Raw genomic sequence first — 23,397 nt, forward strand, 5'->3', positions numbered from 1 at the left:
CTGTTATTACAGTCGTTCCATGAAGGCAGCTCAGCTATGATTGGCTCTCAGCGCTGGAGGACAAACGATATAATACGTGTGTGACTGTGCTAGTATTGGAAAGATGGCGGCTAGTGCATTACGTCGAGGGTTGTTGAGTAGTGTCAGTAAATACAACAAGAAGCATGCTCACAGAATACTGAGTGTCGTTGACACCAGCTGCGGGTTCGAGGCATACAGACCGCGGTTACTATGCCGAGCTTGCGGCCTGCCTGACGGTGTTCAGCAGAGGAGGTTTATGTCGTCACGGTAAGAATCCTCAACTGTCCTAATATGCCAGAGCTAGCATGCTAAAGACTTTAGCTAAGCACGAGCTCTTCAAAATGGCACCGTTAGTTAAAGACACTGGCCATGCTGCTATTAAGTGGACAGCTGCCTGTAGGTAGATGATACCTGCATAGTGAGTCCGATGTGCAAATGAATTGGGACTCAGAGCAAGGGTGATGTGCAGAGCTGTTGTAACTACAGAGGAAGAAAGCTGATGAGCCATACCATAAAGATATGTGAAGCAGTTTTTGAAGTTAGGTTATAAAGAGAGGTGGTGATCAGTGAGCAGCAGTGTGGCTTCAGAGCACTACAGATTTGATGTTTGCTTTAAGAGTGTTGATGGAGAAGTATAGAGAAGTTTATAAGGCGCTTCACTGTGTCTTTGTGGATCGGAGAAGACGTGATTGGGTGCTAAGAGAGGAACTGTAGTACTGCATGTGGACGTCAGGAGTGTTAGAAGTATAGAAGGGTGGTGCAGGACATGTATGAGGGCAAGCCAGACAGTGCTGAGGTGTGTGGTTGGAGTAAAAGGTGAGATTTACAACTGAGATCAGATCTGGGCTCCTTATTTGCAGTGATGATGAAAGGCTGATAGTTGAGGTCAGGCAGGAGTCTCCGTGCCATGTTTGCAGACAACACATTAGAAAGCGAGGTGTGATCTGTAGTGAGAGTAGGTAGGAGCAGGTGGTAGAGAGCCTGGAGAGGTGGAGGTATGCTCTGGAAAGAAGAGACATGAAAGTTAATAGAAGCAAGACAGAATGCATGTGTGTGAATAAGCAGGAGGCAGGTGTAAGAGTGATGCAGGCAGCAGAGGTAGTAAAGGGAGATGTTTTAAAATGCATGGGTCCAGCTGTCCAAAAAAGGGGAAGGATTACATGGTAGTAACCGAGACCTGCTGTGATGTATAGTTTGGAGATGGTGGCACTAACATAAACACATTTGGCAGAGCTGAAGATGGTAAGATTTTCATTTGGAGTGACCAGGACGAAGACCTCAGGGGGACAGCTCAGTTTGAGCAGGTTGGAGGCAAAGCTAGAAAGGTGAGGCTGAGATGTTTGAACATGTGCATAAGAGAGAGAAAGCTGATTAACTGGCTAAAGCACATTGAATATGGAGCTGCCAGGCAGGAAGAAAAGTTGAATAACACATAAAAGATTCATGGATGTAGTGAGTGAAAGAGAACATGGGGTGACAGAGGAGAATGCTGGGATATGGTGAGATGGAGGCAGATAATCTGCTGTGGCGACCCATGGGTACCTCGAGTTTTTCCACGTACAATAGTTGAAATGTCTTTATTGTAACCATCGGGTATCAATTGCAATAGCATTAATAAGCTATCTGCATGTAATTCGCTGAAATGTTTTTTTTCTCCCACACGCTGCGAATGCATCTTTAATCTCCCCCTTCTTTTCTACCTGGCACACTGCACTGAACATGCATGTTTATATTTTACCAGATAGGAAAATACTGCAAATAAAATGTTAAATAAACCAGCTGTGATTTCTAGGGGTGCAACGATATTCGTATCGATATTGAACCGTTCGATACAGTGCTTTCGGTTCGGTACGCATATGTATCGAACAATACAACATTTGTAATTTATTTTATCAACTTTCCTTCTGACGATGCTGTCTGTGTGGAGCGCTCAGTGAATCTGCGTTCGACTACTCCGCCTAGGCTGCACTGTCGAGCGCAGATCCACTGAGCGCTCCACACAGACAGCATAGTCAGAAGGAAGAGCGCAGGGCAAGCTAGCGAGACAGAAGTTAAGCTCTCCTTGCAACATGGACCTCCCCCACCCTCATTCAGATCTGGCGTTTGGAATTATTTTGGTTTTCATGTGACGTATGACCCTGAAGGTAAGCGCGTCATGGACTAAAGTAAAACAGTATGTTGGATGTGCCACGCAATGCTCAATTACATGGGTGGGAGCTAGTGTGTTAGCGCAGTTAGCTCGTTAACGTGTTGGCCGTCTAGCCCCATGCACGGGGCTATCAGGGCTAGCTCGTTAACGGAGATTTGCCGTGTTGTGGCGTTAAGGGCATTTTAACGGGGTTAACCTGAAAGCACTAGTGGGAACACAACGAATATGACTGCACATTTACGCCGACATCATCCTAGTGCAAAGACAAAAACAACAAGCATGCATGCTACAAACTTTACCTGAGTCATTTAGACAGCCGTTAGCACAGGATTCTCCTTATGGGGACCTGATATGTTTAATATGCTGCTGAGAATATAGCCCAGAAGAAGCGGATAGTATAGCTTTTATTTTGGAAAGAGCCATTTCTCTGTAATAAACTCTCTTTTCCAAAGATGAGTGATTCCTCAATCAGATACAGGGCTCGCAATATCGCTAGCCCGACGTCCTGGGGCTAGCGATTTTTCCAGTCGGGCTACCAAAATCTATCTCTGCCCTGCCTGTCCGGCTATTGTAGGAAGGAAAAATATATGTCAATGCTTTTGCATTCTTTCGGAAATGTAGCTGGGTAATTATGTCATTGGCATCGGTGAGCCACTGTCAATATGTGACATATTGAAATCGCATTTGAATTTGCACTTGTTTTTTTGCTTTCACTTTGCAATCGCGTGAACTGTGTATAGAGAGCGACAGTACTGATTGGTGAGTGATGATAATTTGTGCACCAATTCCTCTGACATCGTCTTATCAATCGTTAGCTTACTACGCAAACATGACAAGTGAAATCTCCCGCAGCTTAAACATGTGAGAGGTTGATCGCGCAGAGAATCGCTGAGCTTATGTGAGTGCGTGTGTAAAAGCAGCAGGATATATATTTTAGTTCTGCTGAGCCAAATAAGACAGGTCAGGGTGAAGAAGTGACAGCCAAAGAAAAGCTTACCGCAAAACGGAAAAGTTATGACACATCAGACTATAAGGCAAAAAGAAAGTGCAGCTTTATGGTTTCATGACCAAAATAATTTCTGTGGCTGCGATATGATGAGCTAAATAACCAGGGGTGCACATAAGTGGTCCGCAGGTGCGCATTCGCTGTCAAAATAAAAAACACGCACAAGGGTTAGGGTTAAATTTAAAAACTGTACTTTTGAGTTAAAATATATATTTATAATTTTAATAAATGACAAATTAAAAAGGCATGAACATTTTATTTTGTATCGAAAAACTATCGAACCGTGACACCAAAGTATCGAACCAAACCGTGAATTTTGTGTATCGTTGCACCCCTAGTGATTTCCTGTGACTGTTCTTGGTCAGTCCTTTTTGTAGTCACTATCTAGACTTTTGTTTCTGTAATTTGAGGTCATCACATTTTTTATTGTATAGATTTTATACGTCATAAGCATAAAAAGCACCCTTTTCATTTCGGTTGTTTTATATTGTCTTGTGAATTATTGCTTGATGTCCTTTTTTGTTGCTATGATATTTTGTTAAAGGTCTACTGTTGACCACAGAGAGACTTACTGTGACTGTAGTCATTTGTGAAAAATCTCTGTGTAGAACTAATGGTTAAAAAGTAGTTGAAATAAAACCTTTCATTTCATTCAGGTTTTTTGTATTCAAAGAAGGGAAAAAAAGAACATTGAATGGTCGATTTGAATGCGTATACCAGTGCAATTTTAGGCTCTATATGGATTTTGGAGGTTAAACATATCACTGTGTATATATGGTGATGTAGCCAAAAAAATATTGTGATTTTAGATTTTCCTTATATTGCCCAGCCCTACTTTAGAGTCCATCTGAAAGAGGAGGATTTACCAGCAAGAAATGAAGAAATCACAGATATTGGCTGTTAAGTAGCTTGCCAGCATTAGTTGAGCTGCACTTGATGTTGTTACTGCTTCCAACCTATGGCGTCAATTCAGTACATGTTTAACTACACAGTAAACATTTGGGAAGATTCTTCTTCAGTGGATTGGCAGTTTTGAAAGAATTTAGTAGCACAAATATAGGCTTTGAAAAGTTATTCAGCAATATCTGCGTTATCCTGATAGTGTATTGTATTATTTCCTTATTATTAATGCTGGCACTGTCATTTTAGTGAAGAGAACAACTGAGAGACCCTTAAAACATTTGGTGCTGCACAGGCTGCAGTTTGCAGGCTGCACAGAGGCACTGTCTTATTAACATCATTCAGACACCTGTTGGCTCCCTGTCAGTATCTCAGTTTTGTGTGTTAATATTTGCCTCTCCTGTTATTTAGGACTTAAATCAACCCAATACTTAATCGTTGATGATTGGTGGACTGATCTTATACAGTCAGACCTGGTAATGGGAGAATTACCTTGGTGTAAATAAAGTTAATTGTCTTACTGCTGACAGGCTTGTACCAAATATTATATACTGAAACTAAAAATGGAGTTGTATTAACCACCGACAGCATTGCAGCAACCACAAAAGCAGTATTTCTTTAAGATTAACACTTAATCTAGTTATTCTTAATTTTAAAATTGGGCATATAATTCCCCGGGTCATTATCAGGCCTTAAAATTCAGTACAGGCTTGCAAGTATTAACTGTAAAGCTTGTATAATATTGTAAATTTATACATGACTTCAGTGATCTAATGTGTACAGTAAGACTGGCAAGAAGAGCCGTGAGCTGACATCCAAGCACTCTGCAATCTTTCCCTGTCTCTGCAAGACTGGGATGTATCAGGAAGACTCAGTAGCAAACACAGGCAGGAATCAGAGATGTGTGCTTGGAAGGAATCCAGGCATGGACTAGCTGGTTAAAAATATAAATATATATGAACTGACATTGTTTGTGCTCAGGAAAAAAATGCTGAAAGGACGTGTGTAAACAGGCGTGCCAGTGAAATTGATGTTAAACAGGTTAACGTGTCATCTCTAGTAGAAGCAACAGCAAAATTAAAGTTTCAGATTAACTGGATCAGTATGTATCTGTAGCTCAAATTTATAATGGAACTGCTCTGTAAACTGGGAAGTGCAAGGAACAGAGCCGCAATGGAGACAATAGAAAAGAGCCAGCAGACAAGAAAGTACAGTTGTGTCAGCTGAAGGAGGAAGATGAAACACAACCTACTGTAAGAAAAGACCGTAGTAAAGCTCCCAAGGAGTAGTGAAGATTTTAACTTTGCTTACTGCTCATGCTTTTATTGTACTGTAGCTCTGGCTTTCAGTCTTTTTCTAGATATTCTTAATGTTTATTAATTAGTTGTGTGGACAGTGAAATGGTTAGCTCATTATTGATTTCTCAGCTTTGGTTTCACGTCCTCAATGGTCACCAGTGAAAGCCCAAAGATTGCAGGTGTGGACAGAAAGAGGCAGAGTGTGCTTGATTTATCTGTTCTGTGAGAGAGAGTAAAGGTGGGTGGACAGGTGGGTGAGTGCCCACACGCTGGTTGGAATAGCAGCGGTGAATCAGCACACTCTTGTATCGTTAAGATTTGTTTATGCAACCTTTTCCTTGTGTAATGATATCTGATGACATACTGATATTTTTATATTTTTACCAAGCTTTTCTGTGATATGTTGACTGCTCAATGGCACAAATCCCCAACCCAAATGGATGGATAGTGACATGGATAGTTTGTTCTTGGCAAGGCGTGTTGTTGACAAGGGCTAGCTGTTGGCTGAGGCTGGGTCCAGAGTTTGTAGCAGTGTGGCTAAATTTAGACTGGCGATTATCTGTGGACAGTGTATCGACTTGTCTCAGATTGCTGCACAAGTAGAAAGTGAAGAGGAGCCCAGAGGGGTTAAAGAGTAACTTAGGCCAGTTGTGCATGTTTGCATAGGCTCATTCTTGTTCTCATCATTTGACATCTTTAAAGTGTTCATCCATATTCTAAAGTCTTTGGGCTGGAGGCTATCCCAGCAGCACAGAGACTGCACCACCCTGACCTCGGGGCAAATACTGCACTCTCTTGTTTCTTATTAGTGGGACAACAACCCTAACCTGTTTTGATAAAACATTGTCACCAAGTGGTTACAGTTTCGCAGGTTCGTATTGCACTGAGTGGCCATTATACCCCCTGCAGTTTTTGGCACTTCCACGTTGACTCAATTTTCAGCCCTCTCTCGTCATGATTGACATTTCTGCCTGGATTGCATCTGAACTTGGTTTGTCTTTCAAGCAAAGTTGAGATGGTCACCCATCAGAACTGAGTACAGTATTGTCCTCCCGATCTTACCCAGAGGTATTCATTCAGAATCTGCATGTTCGTTGTTTTGTAACCATATTTCTAATAAAAGCAGCTTACCTTGTGATTATTCTTGTGCAATACAACTTGTCCAACTTGGTGTGTAATATTAAATCTCCCCGTCCATATATCCACCTCATTAATCCCTGCTCTTCATTTCTGTTGTGAAGATTAGCTTTGCAGGAAGCACAGAATAAGAGTGTTATTTATATGAAGTGACCAGCTGTTGTTATCGGTGCCAACACGTATTGTTTGTTTTGTTCTGAAATAATGATGGGGGCATGGAGTTTGAGACCAACTGTATTTGAACAAAACACCTCAACGGTCAAGTGTTAACAATATTATCAAACTGTGATTGAGATCAGGGCTGAAGAGTCTGCAGGACCTGTCTTCCTATAGGGCTTAATGCATATTTTTTCCATAGGATGGCAAATTCCAAATTGCTGTCGTTGCATCTATGGAATTTCCCGACCCGGTGTGCTGTCCCATACATGATTTGTTGGTTCAATTTTTGTGTAGCATGCAGACCCACACAGATTCAGAGTGTAATGATGTTGCCTGTTTTTGGCAGGAACAGGCCTGAGGGGAAGATTCTAGAGACTGTGGGAGTGTTTGAGGCTGTGAAGCAGCACGGCAAATATGAAACCGGACAGGTAAGACCTTCACACTTTATTCATGCTTATACCGAAGCTGATGATCTGGTTTAGCTGATGATCTGGTTTAGCTCTTGTTCTTTCTCTTGTATTAGACAGATGACTAACATAAATTTCATAGGCCCTTCTACTGCACACGGACCATTACAGTGTTACAGAGTTAGATTACTCTGTAGCCTTGGTGAGTTTGGGCTAGTGGCTCATGAAGCAGTTCTCTGCCTGCTGCAGGTCACAGCAGACCTCCAAAGCAGTGCACTTGGAGTTTGAGAGTGGGAAGAGGCTCTGGACCAAAAAAATAAGTTCCATATGAGAATATTACAAAAAAAATATTAAAATTGGGGGCAGAATATACTTTAGAAGCCTGCCCAGGGAGGCTGCATGTGGAACTGCTTAGTTAACATAACTCCCAGAGATGAATAAGAAATGCCCTTTGACTACCGCGTGTGTGTGTGTCTCCCTTGCATGACTTTCTTTCTTTGTTCTTTAATCTTATTACTTTAGTGGTCAGACTTTAATTCCCTACTCTTGGCACTGTATGATGGATCTTAAGTAGTGCAGAACAAAGAAACAGTGTGGAGAGGATAGAAACAGCTCTGCTCCAGTGTTCAGCATTACTGTCTATAGTTATACATGATGAACGACGCCAGAACAGTGAGTGAGAGAGAACAGGCCTATGAAACAGTTTATGTAACTCAGTGTTGTCCATATAACCTGTTTGCATCATCTCTTCTAGTGACTGTAATCCCATACAACATTGTGTGTATTGAGCGTCCTACATCTATAATTTCTGAAAGCCTTATCTCGTCGTTGTTGTTGTCGGGCTCTCCCCTAGCTGTTTCTCCACAGCGTGTTTGGCTACAGAGGCATCGTCTTGTTTCCATGGCACGCCCGCCTCTATGATCGAGACATCACCCCTCCCATGTCTGACAGGTAGGGTGGTCTGGGCTAAAATGCCCATCTCAGCTTGACTTTCTGCGTGGTTGTTTTGTGTGTTGTGTACTGATTTTGTAGTGCTTCTTCCTGCAGCAAACCTGAGCCCCCAGGGGCCCACGGCTCCAAGGAGGTGAAGGGGAAGACTCACACTTACTACCAAGTCCTCATTGACACCAGAGACTGCCCTCATATAGTAAGTATAACTTGTGCTTGTACTGAGATCATGTAGTTATTCAGAGCGTCAACCACTGTTTTGAGCTCAATTGTGGACACAGTCTGTGTGATCTCAGGCAGTGCAGTGGGTGGAAATGTTGCTAGGTGACAAACCCTCCACTGTGGTGGACTCAAACTGTAGGTATTTATTAGTGTTGAGGTCTGCAGGTATGTAACTGTTGGTCTGTGCGCTGTGACAGTCTCAGAGGTCCCAGACGGAGGCAGTGACGTTTCTGGCCAACCACGATGACAGCAGGGCTCTGTACGCCATCCCAGGTATGCACACTGGTCAGGAGCCACTCACTCATACATCTGACTCACATTCTGATTGTTTTTCATTTATTTCTTATGGAGGCTTTTGTCATAATAAAAGACGGGAGATAGCTGGTGATTAGGGCTGGGTATCGTCACTGATTTCTAGAATCGATTCAATTCCGATTCACAAGGTCCCGAATCGATTTGATCCACGATTCTACTTAATTCGATTCAATTCAATTTGAATCTGGGAAATTTTGACAGCCAGAAATATTATAACTCAGATCAGTACATTTACATATTTTTGTATCTATAAAAAGGAAGCTGACACACGCAAGACTTTATCAAAGGTGTAAGCATCACAGCAGATGCCTTTGTGTCAAAGTAGCTGAGGATAAAACACAGAAAAACATGAAGGTGATTTTCCTGGCCTGGGATTTTATAAAAATATTCTGCAGTAGATCAAAAACGAAAGAAAACCATTAATCAACACATGAACATTACCTCGGAAGTTACAGCGGTTTTATTAGAGACACGGCTAAGCGTTTTGCATTTTGCATAATTTTAAAAAGTTTAAATTTGTTCAGTATTGAACGGCAGAAATTAGGTTTTCTTTTCGGAAGTATATAAAACGAAAAAAAAATGTCAGCCGACAGCGCTGTACACAACGGTAGACTTGTGCGTAACAAGCAAGCGAATAATGAAGAAAACTGATTTTTAGACAGGAAACTGTTCTTGAAGTACAGACAGACAGAGAGAGAGAGCTGTGCATCGTGGTCGAAGCAAAACAGTAAAAGTAAGAGTGAATACATGACGATGTTTATGTGAAGCGTAGTTTGGATCTTCTTTTGCTGCTGGTTCGGTCAATATTGTTTGGAGAGACATCAAATTAACAGCTTTAGAATCCGCACATAAAGGGAACACAAAGCGCGGACCCGCCGACAGATCAGAATCAGCGAGCTGTCGGCTTTCAGCCCCGACTGTGAGAAAGGCGACACTCACTGATTCTGATCCACGGGTTTTGTCTTTGTGCAGAATCCGTGTTCCTGCTCTCATTTACTGTCTTAGCTGTTTGGTGGTTATTGAAATTTTGTGAGATTTCACCAGAGATTCTGGCAAAATAAATTTATATTAAAAAATTGATTCAGGATTTTAATGAATTGATTTTACGTTATCCAAGCCAGAATCGATTTTAATCGATAAATCAATTATAAAAACCCACCCCTACTGGTGATGTCTATCCTGGGGTCTTACAGTTGGCATTAGAAACTGGCGGTCATACTTTAAGCATTAAATTTGAGTCTGGCCCGAATAGAGCACACCTTATTTTTACACAGTCACATCCAACCTGCTGTCAGAGAGAAAAGGGCAAAAAAGCAGCTGGTGTTCTTTTATCAGTGCTGAGGAAATTACGTAATTTACTCAAAATGTTCAAATATTGAATTCTGTGAAAAGAGCATTTTTGATAATGGTAGTTATTAGGGCTGGGCCATATCATACCGGTCACGGTAATACCGGTATAATGTTGCGATAGAATATGGGTAAAACGCGCATGCGCTGTGCCTTTGTTTTCATACGCACATGGCGAAAAAGGCACTGCGGCGACGGAGAATGACAAGGGCGAAAGCGGATCGTTGAATGAAACAGATGAACCAGAATTGGTTTGTAAAAATGCTGCAACTTCAGTGGTGTGGAACTGGTTTAGCTTTCGTCCATCAGATACACAACAAAGCACTATTTTTGGTAGAGCATGCTAGCAGACCGCCGTTATTACTGTGTTGTTTGGAAAATACGGCACACTTAAAATCAATCCTTTGATTTTTCTGAAAGTCGACAGTGACCCTAACCCTGGACATTGGCCGACATATCCTCAGCATAACAGTGTATAATATCCACAAAACTTAAAAAGAGCTTATACACATGCAATATGGTAATATTATGTTGAAGCACAGTACGTATCACTCCGCGAGGCTCCTCCCTACGATAGACGTAATGCTCTGACAACCCATCAAGTGGTGCAATGTCCACTGGAAATGCCTTTTGGTTAAACTGTCAGCAAGGAATTTGCATTTGCACTGTTACATTTTTATATAACTTTAATGCAAAAAACAGCTGCTTGTTTAAGTGAAAATACATTGATGGTTTATTTTGCACTAATAAAGTTGTGGAGTTGTAAAGTATTTTGTCTAGTGTCAATTATATCGTCAGTTATATCGTTATCGCAAATTTTCAAATGTATATCGTGATAAATATTTTTAGTATCGCCCTGCTCTAGTAGTTATGATGGTTCTGTTTCTGGCTTTCCTCTTCAGGTCTGGACTATGTGAGCCATGAAGACATTCTGCCTTATAACTCCACAGAGCAGGTCCCCATCCAGCATGAGCTGTTTGAGCGCTTCCTCATGTACAACCCTTCAAAAAGTAAACGCAGATCTTTTTTCAGCTCTGTGGTTTTGTATAAGTCCAACAGGTTTCTTCTATATCTAACAGATGTAGTCGACATGTTTCCTTCCATAGCATTGTTGTTTCATAAAGTTGTGACAGACCTACATATCTTATGTATGTAGGTCTTATCTTGTAAACATGACGATCCTCTGGGCAGTTTCATGAATAAAGGTGGTGGTAATTTCTGCAGGATTGAGTGCTTGAGTGGCAAGTTTTGTAATGTTAAAGTTTATCCCTCCTATGTGAAACTGTCATTTGTAGTTTGACTTTTGGTTCCGATCCTTATAAGATCCACTCAATGGCCACCTAGAATGCCTAAGAAGCAGACTATTTTTAATGGGATTGTTTTTTGTTTTTGTAGTTCCTCCATTCACAGCCAGAGACACCCTTAAAGCATGGCAAGAGAAGAACCACCCCTGGCTGGAGCTCTCAGACGTCCACAGAGAGACAACTGAGAACATCAGAGTCACTGTCATCCCCTTCTACATGGGAATGAGGGTAGCTGGATCTTTACGGATATTACTTATATATTATTTGTTATTGCAGCACAGCCTGAGCCCCACCACCTCACAGCTCAAACACATTTCATTGGTGTTATTAGGTGTGCTTGGCAAGATGTTGGCTTACAGCCTGTTTCTTTTTAATTTGTAGGCTTAAATGCTCCTCTGTAGTTTGCTTGAAATCTAAGGTTAATTCTTTGTTGTCCTTAGGAGGCCCAGAATTCTCATGTTTATTGGGTGAGTAGTTTTATATTTTATCATGTAAATTAAAGACAGTGAAACACAGAAATAAACAGCTCAAATCTGTTTGTGTTGTCTTCCTGCAGTGGCGCTACTGTATCCGTCTGGAGAACTTGGGCAACGAGGTGGTTCAGCTGAGAGAGAGACACTGGAGGATCTTCAGCCTATCAGGAACTCTGGAGACGGTCCGAGGACGAGGTGTCGTAGGCAGGGTGAGCATGCTTACAAACACGAGCAGAACCACAGACAGCAACGAGATGTGGAGTTGGACAAACGCAGCCGGCCACAGAACGACAGACACGATTAGCAATGACACACAATCCCTCTAAGATAATACTATTACATTAGTAATATTACACACCATATATGCATGCATGCCATATATTATATTATATTATATTACTTGTTTTTGACACTGAGGTATGTAATAGACTATGTGCACGTTAGCATATGCTACTTCCGGTGCGGAAACTCCTGTGGGGAGCTTTGTTTCCGGTGTCCCATTCGCGCCTTGTTTACGGTCCAAAACAAGTTAAGCAAATAAATGAATCAAGCGGCGATTTACATTTGGATTATAGAATTCTGATCTCATGCTTCATAAGACGTCCTTTAACCAAACATAGTCCACTTAAAGGACATCTGAGATGTAATTTTTTTTTTTACTGTATTCTTTCATTACGTATCATTACATTGCATATTACATAGGGATGGGTACCGGTGTCCGGTGCCATGATGGCACCGGTTCTGACATAAACGGTAGTAACCAGACCGAAAAGCAGCGCACATTTCGGTGCTTTATTTCGGTGCTTTTTTTTCCTGAGCTGTGATACACTTCTAGCCAATCATTTTTACGTTTCCGAGGATAGTAGGCGGGGCCAGTATGTACGTTCTGTTAGAGCAGAGCTACAGATTAAAAATGCCCAAGGCGAAGCGGTCAAAAGTCTGGCTGTACTTCACAGCAAAATATGCAAACTCAGCAGCCTGCAACAAGTGCTTTAAGCTGATACTGTGATACTGTCAAAGGAAGTAACACCTCGAATCCGATGAAACACCTGGCGACGCATAGCGTTTTGTTTTTTTTTAAAAGCCGAGAAATGCGCCGTATTTGATGGCAGCAGCAGCCGTTCTTCTCTGCGTGAGTAGCTTAATGTTGTTCGTGTGTAATTTACGTTGAGTAGGCTAACCACGTTATTACATTAATGCATGTAAGGTGAACTAGCAAACATCATCATAGCTACATGTGGCTGTCTTCTTGTTTGATGGCAGATACTCCCTTCACCCTGGCCAAAAAGGCTAAAATGACCAAAGAAAAAGAGGGAAACAGCTAAACATGAGAGGTTTTTGGACAAAGTTTGTATTTTTTCCATTGTTTAAGCACTGCTTCCAGCTAAGAGTGATACCATATATGCCCCATAGCTGCAGAAAAGGCTAACATTGTTATCTTTTTACAAAAAACCAGCTGACCATGAGAGGTTTTTGGACCAATTTTGTGTTCTCCATTCTTTAAGCACCGGTTCGAGCACCGTTTGAGCACCGGCACCGTTTCAAAAGTACCGATTTGGCACCGGTATCGGATAAAACCTAAACGATACCCATCCCTAATATTACATATCATATTAAAAATAAACATGCCTGACTGATGCAAAGGCCTCAACACCAGAGTATGAATGATGAATTTTTTCAAGACCCCAGTTCTGATATGATACAGATGCCTTGGCTCCGCTTGTCTGTTAGTATTTTGATCTGATTCCAGAGTTGAATGAACAGACTGTCATCCTGGCTGTGAGGAGGAGACTGTCGCGTTTGTTTAGAAATGCTCAGCTCTTTGTACTTACCTAACAGGAGCCGGTGTTGTCTAAAGAACAGCCAGCCTTCCAATACAGCAGCCACGTGTCTCTACAAGCCCCAAGTGGTCATATGTGGTGAGTCTACATCTACCTCTTTCTTCACATGCTATAAAATCCAAAGTATCTTCAGCTTTTCTCACTTAGTGTTTTTATTATTGTTGTTTTAGGGGAACGTTTCGCATCGAAAGAACTGATGGTTCCCACTTTGATGTCCGCATTCCTCCCTTCTCCTTGGAGAGCAACAAGGATGACAAAGCGCCTCCTGCTGGCTACACATTTTAAGTGTGTGCTACCACCCTCAAGCCCGGGATACGCTGCCAGTCCTGCTTGTGTCATTATCTAGAGTTGCCCCTGACTTGTAACATTGCTTCAGCCTTCAACCTGAGTCTAGCATCAGGAAAGCTAAGCAAAGGGGAAATTATTAGCAGTTTCTAGATTATCTAAATGCAGGCCCACCTTGCCTATTTTCTGCTCCCCCCCCCCAGCATTAAATTCATTTAGGCTAGAAAATCAATCTGCAAGCCTGTGCACTGGAGGAGATCAGCACAGTGAAGTGGAAGAGAGCTGAGAGTTTGGAAGGTGAATTATTGCTGCCGAGCTGAAATATTGACCAGTTTATTTTTATACATGATGCAGTACTCTTGTCCTGAACCCTTTTTCGTTCTCCCCCAATTGTTGTTGTTTTGGGTTTTTTAGACACTTAAAGAGACAGAGAACGTGTCAAAGTGTGGGCCTGTTAGTGTAAAAGTACATAAGATTTACTGTGTCACAACAATGAAGCAAACTGGAAATTTAAAAAATATCTCACCCTGAAATGTCAAAAATGAAACCACATCTCTATAAATCTAAAGTACAGAAAGTCAAAATGGCAGCATAGCAGTATTTGGTAGTTTAGAAGTGGTCAGCAGTTACTATCTTGAGTTAGTGCAGAGTGGTCTGTCTGCTTTGCATGTATTAATTTGCTGTTCATAAAGGAAAAACGTTAAACCTGACCCAGATTTGTTCTAATGCTGCTGTTTCTGGGGGGGGGATGATGATGATGATGATGATAAAAATAAAAACTGCCATAAACATTTCCAGATGAAGAATTTGGGTAAAAAAACCTCTAGAATTCTTCACTTGTGTGATCATTTAGGTGTCCGTGATTGGATAAATGCCTATAACTAATGGTGTGTTATTGATGTAGATTTTTGGAGATCTGATTTCTAAATGTGCTTCAGACACTCTGAAATGCATCCACTTTTGTTCAATGTTAAGTAAAACTAAAAGTCACAAGGCTAAGACTTGTGAACTCTCCTCCTGCTGGTGGCAGGTCAGGTCCCCACTGACTGTGAACAGAAGCAGCTCTCTGTGGAGTCATCAGCGATGATGTTACCAGAAGATGAGTTTTCTGTGCAAGCTGTCCGCCTTCCTCCCACCGTCTGCGCCCTACAAAAACCAAACCGTCATCTTGATCCTGTGCACATGTGGATGTGTCGTCAAGGCTGACTGTGACTTTGTAAAAGAGTTATGAGCCTAAAAGTTGTAAAATGAGGAAAGAAACTAACTTTTTTTTTTTTTTTTTTTTTGCTTTGATAAAGTGATTTGATGGTTGAAATACTACTGTAAATACCGATGTAATTAGAAGCAAAATAAATACACCTTTTGAACAATATTCAGACTTTCTGCTGAGTTTGAGCTTGTGTGAAGCTATCAGACTTGTGTAATTGTTTCCTGTACGTGGGCAGGAAAATTGGCTTAAACCTGAGTCCTAGTAACCGGTGGTTGCCAGGGGGTCACCGACCCATCTCTAGGGCTATTTGAGAGAGTCACTATCTAGCTCAAGAAAAGTAAGGCCTTACCACAATTATTAGGGATGCTAAATATAACCACATTGATGTAATGGTTCCACACAGCTGCCACCAGATGTCAGTGCAGGTCTTTCCCTGGTAGTATAAATAACTGACAGCTGTTTCAATTTGTTTTTTTGGAGAAAACACTCATGTATGTGTTTTAGTTTATCCCAACTAACTAAAAAAACAAAATCAATTAAAACTAGATTTCACAAAAACTTGTAATAAACTTTCAAAAAAAATGCTTTGATATGAAAATCATTTTGGCTGACACTTAAACTTCTAGCAACAGGTTTAAAAATAAAATGTGGGCAGAAAAATGTGATTTGTTCACCACGATGAGCGTGGGTATAGAAAAGAGCACCCCTCCAATTATGTGTCAGGGCTCAGGGAGGTGCAGCCTTGAGCCTGGTTCTACCGGAGGTTTCTTCCCCTTACAAGGGAGTTTTTCTTTCCCACTGTCGCCAAGTGATTGTTGGGGTTTTTTCTGTGGGCTCTTTATTTTACAATTTAAAGCCCCTTTAGGTGTGATTTAAATAAATGTGACTGCACAGAGCAGTGCACAAAGTAGATCTACTCTAATCGGGTATTAACTTGTAAGTTGGTGTTGTGGTTTACAATTTCCGCAAAAAAATATTTTTTTTAAATTGTTAGATACAAAATGCTTAAATCAAGGTCCACTGTTGGCCGATTTTCTTAGAAGACTACAGTTTAAAATGCATGACTCATCTCGACAGATACACCCTGTCCATTTCTGCCTGTGAGCAGTGCAGCTACAAGCCGACACATTTTGAATGGACTCTGGTAGAAAAACCTCCCCCGCGGAGACGGAGCGTCAGCGCCGTGTAACTAGACACTTGGCAGTGCTCATACCCTCCCGGCCCTCCTCCTGCCTCTCCTCATCACCCCGCCAGGAGGAAGGAAGACTTGCGGTCACGTGCACTCGCTGCGCGCCCCCGTGCACTCGAACAGAGGGTGCGATACATAATTCGGTCCCGGGGAGGGGACACCTCAGTCCGGCCCCTTCTGTCAAAGCCCGCTGAGCCGCAGCCTGCACACAGCAGGACGAGGCGCGGATGCGACTTCTGCTTCCTGCCTGCGAATGATGGAGAGTGAGGCCGGGAGGAGGACCAGCGCTGCTTTTGTTGCAGGTACAGCGGGACTTCCAGCGGCCGAGGAGGGACAGGGCAGAACGAGGAGCACCGCAGACGTAAACACTGCCATGCCCTGCTTCATGCAGCAGCGATCCTCCGCCCGCTGCTCCTCCTCTGCTCCAGGACAGAGCGCTGTGTTCTAGAGGACAGCTCGGGAGGAGGAGGAGAGGGTAAATATTTGGTGCTGAAGTTGGGTCCGGGATAGGAGGCTGTCGCTGAGGCAGACTCACTGCTGGGGATCTCCGGCAGCCTGACTCTGCTGAGTCCGCGCTCTGCGGCCATGCGGCAGGCAGCATCCAAAGACCTGTTCCCTACATGAGCTCCAGCTCCTGTGAGTAACAGCACAAAACTACCAGCGCTCCTTCTCAGCGTATCTGCAGTGTTGTACTGTACTCTGGGAGCAGGCACACTTTCCACATTTCACAGAGACGTGATGAGCTGCTGACGTTTTACTGAAGCAGGTGTCTGACACAGGAATCAAAGCTGCCGCTGCATGACTGCTCTGTGGGACCAATCTCTTTGTTGCCAGAGTTCACATTAAGAGGCAGCACCATGGGTGCCAAGCAGGCTAAAGGCCAGGAGCCTGCAGGAGCGAGTCCTCAGCACAGTTGGAAGCGGACACCCACCAAGGAGCGGGGAGACATCTTAGCCTCCCTCATGCTGAAGTCAGGGGACAGGCTGAGCCGTAGCGGGACGCCACCACCACCCTACCAGCGCCGCATCGGCATGATCCAGGAGATGATGCTGATGGCCAAACAGGGCAAGCAGGATGAGGCCACGGAGATGCTGAAGACGCTCCGACAGGTAGTCGCTTAGTCTGCTGTGTGAATGATGCTTTTTCTTTCTGCACACTTCCTCTGTTCTTTCCTGTCGTGCTCTATTACCTTAAGTTAATGTCAACACTGATGCTGAAAGAGAAGCCAGGCTCAGACTAACCGCTGATGCTCACTGACTGAAGCCATTCAGAGACTGACTTCCTGCATGCCTGATGAATTGACGTCCTCCCTGCAAGTATGCCTGGCAGTGCCTGAGTCTGCTGCATGGGTACAGAGTGGAGAGAGTGCTGTGATTTACAACCTCTCTCAGTCTGGATGCTGCTGTTGCTACAGAGAGAAGAAAAAGCCCAACAACAGGCTGGGAGAATCTGGTGTGGCGAGAAACAAAAGGGAAGCAGGAGAAAGAAAATGCCACCAGTTGAATGGGATGATGTGGAGAGCGGCAGAGAAGGGAAGGGTCTGAGGATGACAGGGGTAAAATTCTGAGAAACAATCTGTGTTTATTACTGTGACAGTAAGGAAACTAAAAAGAGCAGATGAAGACAGTGAGGGAAGAAACTGATTTCGACACACTTCACAGAGCCCATACGCTGGCAGTGTTTATAGTTTATCCCCTCGTGACTCAAACTCAGGGAGCAGCACCTGAGGCTTATAGACACATAGCTTCCCCAGATTACTGTTTGGACTTTGGAGATTTTCATCAGAATTGTTCTGTTACTATTTACTGATCAAAGCTCTATGTACTGGTGGCAGATGGCGGTGATAAGCAAACGTTAACACAAAGGTCTGTGAAGGTTCTCAGGGTGAGATCTAAAACCTGCAGGACACCGGCCCTCAAGGCCTGGAGTTGGGGACCCCTGGTGTATACCTTTCCAGATGTGCAAGCTACCTTTTTGATAGGCAATAATGCACCCCAGTATCACCAGAGATGCTCATAGCAAGGGCCCTCTCCTCTTTAGTTTGGAGGATACGCCGTTCATGTTTCCCACAAAGAATTTTAGATTTGGATTGATCTGATCACAAAGCAGTTTTCTGCTTTCAGTCCATTTTAAATGAGTTTTGGGTCAGAGAAGACAGCAGTGTTTCTGAATCATGTTCACATATGGCTTCTTCTCTGCATGACAGAGCTTTAACCTGCATACGTGGGTGTTCAGAGACAGTGATTTCTGGAAGTGTTCCTGATCACATCTGTCAGTGCTGTCTGAAGGCCTGAAGGTCAAGGACATCCAATACAGGATTGGCCTTGTCCCTTGCTTACAGAGATTCCTCCAGATTCTTTGAGTCTTTTTGATGATGTCATGTACTGGAGATGATGAGATATTCAAAATCTTTGCAAATTTAGGAGTCTGGACAGTGGTGTATTAATCTGCAATTGTCTACACTTCTGAGAATCACTGGCTCTCTCAGATGATCTTTTAATACATTTTCAACTTTTTACACAAGTAACCAATCAGTGTAAAAATGTTCCTGAACTTGTTTCATGCTAATATTTTTCATGAAATAGTCAAATCTGTTCATTTAAATGTTCGATATGCCTTAGGTATCCCATTTCGAATCAAATATGGATATGTGAGATTTTTAAGGCGTTGCATTTTGTATTTATTTACACTTTACTCAATGTCCCAACGTTTTTGTAACTGAGATTATACTTTATGTTTTCACATGCTGAAATAATAGTGACACAGTGTAATATGCAATGTTTTGTAGTTCATGTGAGGTTGTGTCTAGCTAATTTCAAGACGTGGAAAGAAACAATTTTTGTTTCCATGTAAACAAATTAATGTTAATACGCTGGTAATTTGGTCATCTAGTAAGTTTTCTCCAGGCTGTGATCCCTAGTGTGGGATCTAATGAGATAAGCACTTCCAAACAGACCTGAGACTTCCATCTAGAAAGACTCATAATTCATGTTTTGTGCATAGCCTTTTCCCCACTTACACTCCATGTTAGACTGCCAGTAACCACAAAAATGGGAAAATTAGGCATATAAGATGTTGAAATGAACCAGGATGCTTACTGGTTTACTATAGGTCCACAAAAAGTTTCAGGAAACTTAATTTTTCAAGAATTAATTTAATTGCTCAAGTTGATTGTTTTCCCAACAGGTACAAGTTCCTCCAGCACTTATTCTTTTATTTTGTTATTATTGGTTGTTTCTGTTTTCACAATCAGCTATTTCAGCATCACAAGCTCCAAGTCAGATGCTCGTAAACCTCCTGAAAGCAGAACTGCCTGAAACAAAATATGATTAAGATTTAGTTTGAAACAGGTAGAAAAATCGACTTCCCCAAATGGTTCCTGTTTCTTGTAGGAATTTCAGACTATTTCCTCTTGAAAGAATAAGCTACTTTTAGATCTGTTTTGTTTGTTTGTTTTTAGAGATTTTCCACTTTAGAAGCAGCTTATATGGCTGCTTCAGGTACCTCTACCTAATGGCAATCAATTTAACCACTGTAACGGCCACTACTATATCTACAAGATCTCTATCAGCACCTTGTTCTTTCTCATGGTGTCAGTAACAATAATAATCAAATAATTATTATTTATGTTATTATTTATAATAATTTATTCATTATTTTATTTATAATAAAATGTATAGCCTAGCTTAGTGATGGAGGATTTAGGCCATTTGTTGTAATGCTGAGTGGTGGAAAGAAAACGTCCAACTAGCACTGAGTAATCAGTAAACAGCAATCTGGGGAAGCTGTATGTCTATAAGCCTGAGGTGCTGCTTCCTGAGCACCAAATAGTACCAAATAGGTACTCAGGGATGTTGGAGACTGAAGGATGTGGTCTGTATTTCTTTATCAGCAGGGTGTTCCAGCTTTAGAGGCCAAACGGAGAAGGCTGAAAACAAACTGGGTTGCCTTACATTTGCATTAACATAATAGAGATAATAACAGGTTTTGATGTTGGGTCATGAAGGCATAATTGGAGGAGTTCCAGTAATATAATGATGATATTTAGTTTCATGTTGCGTAGGGCCTGTGCTCTGCCGGAACAGTATGTGACGGACAGAAACAGGATGAATTGGATAAAGACAATTACTATGAATAAAGGGAAGCAGGAGGAGAGAAAAAAGAAAGACTACCATTAGTGTTCAGCTAAAGCAGAGGACAGACAAGAAGTGGTGGTGAGTGATTTCAGAGACAGTGAAAGACAGCACTTAGAGGGAAACATGACAGAGAGAGAGAGAGAAGGGAAAGGGAAACAAGGAGAGATGAAAGTGAAGCGCTGATTTTGAAGAGTGTGTTGGTTACGAGCGTCTCTTTATTGTTGCTTGGAAACAATGGCGATAAACTGGCGAGCTTGAATCAAGTAGACATTGATTAATGAAACAGGAGCTCTGTTAAGAGATAATGAGGAGGCCTTCTTCTCAATCAATGCTCTTCAATTAACTCGCAACCAAAAACTGGCATCTCTCTACACCGTTCGCCCCCGGGCCCCCTCACAGCTGATCGCTTAACTGTAAGAAAGAGCGCTGGAGCGTGCTTTACTGGCGCTAAATTTATCTGGCAGGGTTCCTTCAGGTGTTTCCACTCAGCTGCATGGGATTTTTTTGAAGCCATCACATGTGACCAGGGTTTCAGTAGTAGTAGCAGCAGTGGTGTAGCGTTGCGGTTGCCTCTAACGTCTGAAGATACCAGTCAGCTGCTGAAATCCTGTGGAGCTTAACTCAGGGAGTAAGTCTGGTTCACCAAACTCTGTTTCATCACAAGCATGCGATGAAAGAATGGCACCTGCTTTGTGAGGAGGTATCCCATAGATCTGAATTGTGGCAGTGATGTTAGAAAACACAAATGAAATCCAAATCTACCGTTATGGATAAGGTTCGACTCTGACATGTGCTGCTAAAATTATTTTATTAGATATGTGATGAGGGCTGAACAGAAAAATGGCAAAAATGATTAAAACAAGCATAGACTAAATCCACATCAAGGAGAAAGGGATATTAAGATGTTTCAACTCTGTGTATGACACTGAAAGAGTGGGAAAAAGAAAAAGTAAGGATGTAAAAACACAGGAAAACCTTCAAAATAACCAAGGAAGTGAACTGTAAAGGACACCAAGACAAAGACCGTGACTTCATGTTACAGCAGCATGATTTGTGTCCAGAGCCTCCAAAGATTCGCCGTTTTCCCAGAACTGCAGAAGTTCCCTGTGGAGTTTTGTGCTGTTTTGATAAAGCACGTCATAAAAGAGTGGATCTATCTCCATACATTGCACTGATGTTCGCTCAGCCATCTTTTATTTTTGTCTAATCAGCACTTGAGGGGCAGTGTCTCAACATGGTGCCATTTGATTGAATGATTCATATTGTCCGCGGCTCTTTGAATCACCATGGGTTGAGTCCTGCCGGCAGTGCTAATAAGCAAATTCAAGATCGGTCGGGCACCATTTCAATAGAGACATGGCAGTCAAAACGTCATGAAAGAAGCCCCAACAGTTACATTAGCTGCCCCTTGTTTTATAGATAGAAAAACAAGATTAAAAAAAAAAGAAAACTCTTTCCCTCATAATTGTCATAATAAACTAGCCAGTTAACCTGTTTATTAGAAGAACAGACTAGAACAGACTCGCCATTGGATTAATAAAAATATGATAAAATAAATCTAAATAACAAAAATTAAAAAAGAAAAAAAAGATATAGTCATGTGAGAATTTCTTTTTAATGTCTGCATACATATAATAGTAAAAACTATCTGACTACCAATATATGATCAGCATATACACTATATAACTTTTATGCATAGATTGAATATAAAAGATGGCTGTGGTAATGCCAAAGTGTGTGAATCTTGCATTCTTTCAAATGGCCAGCAGGGGGGGGGGGGACTCCTCAGGTTGTATGCATGCCTATGAAAAAATGGCCATCAACTTCCTCAGTGATTGGTTTATGGGCTCTATCGCTACCTTAGAGTTTTCTTCAATAACAGCATGATCTACATTTTATAAACAATGGTCCTCATTAGAGTCCGCAAAGACAATACATCAGGACATGATTTAGGGTGAGCCTATGTTGTAATTAACAGGTTGATACTGTAGACTCATACGTGCTAGGTTAATGCTGCCTGTCTGGGCCCTGGACACTGTCTTAAAAGACAATCTTGTTCTCAGGAGTTTCATTTCCTGGGTGAATAAAGGTTCTGACTCTTAGCATTTGTTTCAATGTCTCACTATGGGATGCACCTCCCTGAGTATTCCTCAGAAGCATGTATCTCATTCTGCCAATCCTGATTGGGTGTTGATTGCCACAATCACATTGGGCAGAGCCACCCAACCTTTAAATAGCTTGCACTGTTACATAGTCGGTATTCAAAAACCTATTCTCATTTCAGGGCATATATCTCAAGTTAGCTAGCTTCTTAGGTAGCCTAAGAAGCTAGCTAGTTTCATAGGCTAGCTAGCTGTCCACAGACAGGAGTGTTGGCTATTTCGCGTTGCCAGATGGTAGCTAACTAACGGTCTCCAACAACGGCTAGCGCACCAAGCTGGCCTGTCAGAAACAGATCCCTTGTTGCCCTCAGCCAAAACTGCGGCTGATGGTTTCGACATGGAAGGGAGTCGCGGAAGCTGAACCACAGGCTGGCACCATGTTAATAATAAATAAATACATAATCGACAGTGTCTGTGAAGGTTCTCAGTCATCCAGGTCATCGTAGTCTAAGGAGCTTGGAAAGAAAAACGTCTGGACTTCTTTGAGTTGCTTGAAGATGTTTCACCTCTCATCCGAGAAGCTTCTTCAATTCTAACGTCAAATGCTGGAGAGTCCCAGATTTAAGTCTTAGGGGAGTGTCCCCCAAGAGGGTCATGAACCCACTGTTGATACTCTACCTAATCACACTAGCCAAGGGGTGAAAACGGGTGTGGGTCACAATCAGCCAAGGTTTCAGGTAACCCGCTGTGAAACCTAGCCCCACCCTATCATGTGATTTCCTGAGGTCAAATGGTCCAGGATGTGAGTGGGCGTTAAGGTGTCTGGGAAAGGATCTCAAAACTGGATTATAGATGGCAGACGGTTGGTGTCGTAAGCCACCGCCTCTGTTCAAAGATGGTCGTTTACAGTGGACATAGATGGATTCTTTCACTCTTCTTTCAAACCGT

General features: G+C 42.2%; 2 protein-coding genes across 3 annotated transcripts in view; both read left to right on the forward strand.

The window, feature by feature from the left end:
* The first annotated feature begins 74 nt into the window (after nt 1-74).
* Nucleotides 75-15,184, forward strand: poldip2 (polymerase (DNA-directed), delta interacting protein 2). Of its 2 annotated transcripts, none has more exons than XM_004574556.6 (11): nt 75-288; nt 7,017-7,098; nt 7,931-8,028; nt 8,125-8,224; nt 8,445-8,520; nt 10,812-10,919; nt 11,305-11,441; nt 11,654-11,680; nt 11,770-11,895; nt 13,526-13,605; nt 13,698-15,184. In XM_004574556.6, the coding sequence occupies exons 1-11, from the start codon at nt 104-106 to the stop codon at nt 13,810-13,812; spliced, it is 1,134 nt and encodes a 377-aa protein (XP_004574613.1). In that variant the 5' UTR covers nt 75-103; the 3' UTR covers nt 13,813-15,184. The 2 variants fall into 2 exon arrangements, with proteins under 2 accessions (XP_004574613.1, XP_004574614.1); XM_004574557.6 differs by having other exon boundaries at nt 7,023-7,098.
* A 1,081-nt stretch (nt 15,185-16,265) lies between these two features.
* lrrc75a (leucine rich repeat containing 75A) overlaps nt 16,266-23,397 on the forward strand; it is a 79,712-nt gene continuing 72,580 nt past the window's right edge. Inside the window, exon 1 of the mRNA XM_004574575.4 lies at nt 16,266-17,320. Within this exon, the coding sequence (XP_004574632.3) occupies nt 17,069-17,320 (252 nt within the window). The 5' untranslated portion in view covers nt 16,266-17,068. The remainder of the gene's footprint in view (nt 17,321-23,397) is intronic.

This window comes from Maylandia zebra, linkage group LG14 (assembly GCF_041146795.1).
Source record: "Maylandia zebra isolate NMK-2024a linkage group LG14, Mzebra_GT3a, whole genome shotgun sequence".
In the NCBI taxonomy this organism is placed as follows: Eukaryota; Metazoa; Chordata; class Actinopteri; order Cichliformes; family Cichlidae; genus Maylandia; species Maylandia zebra.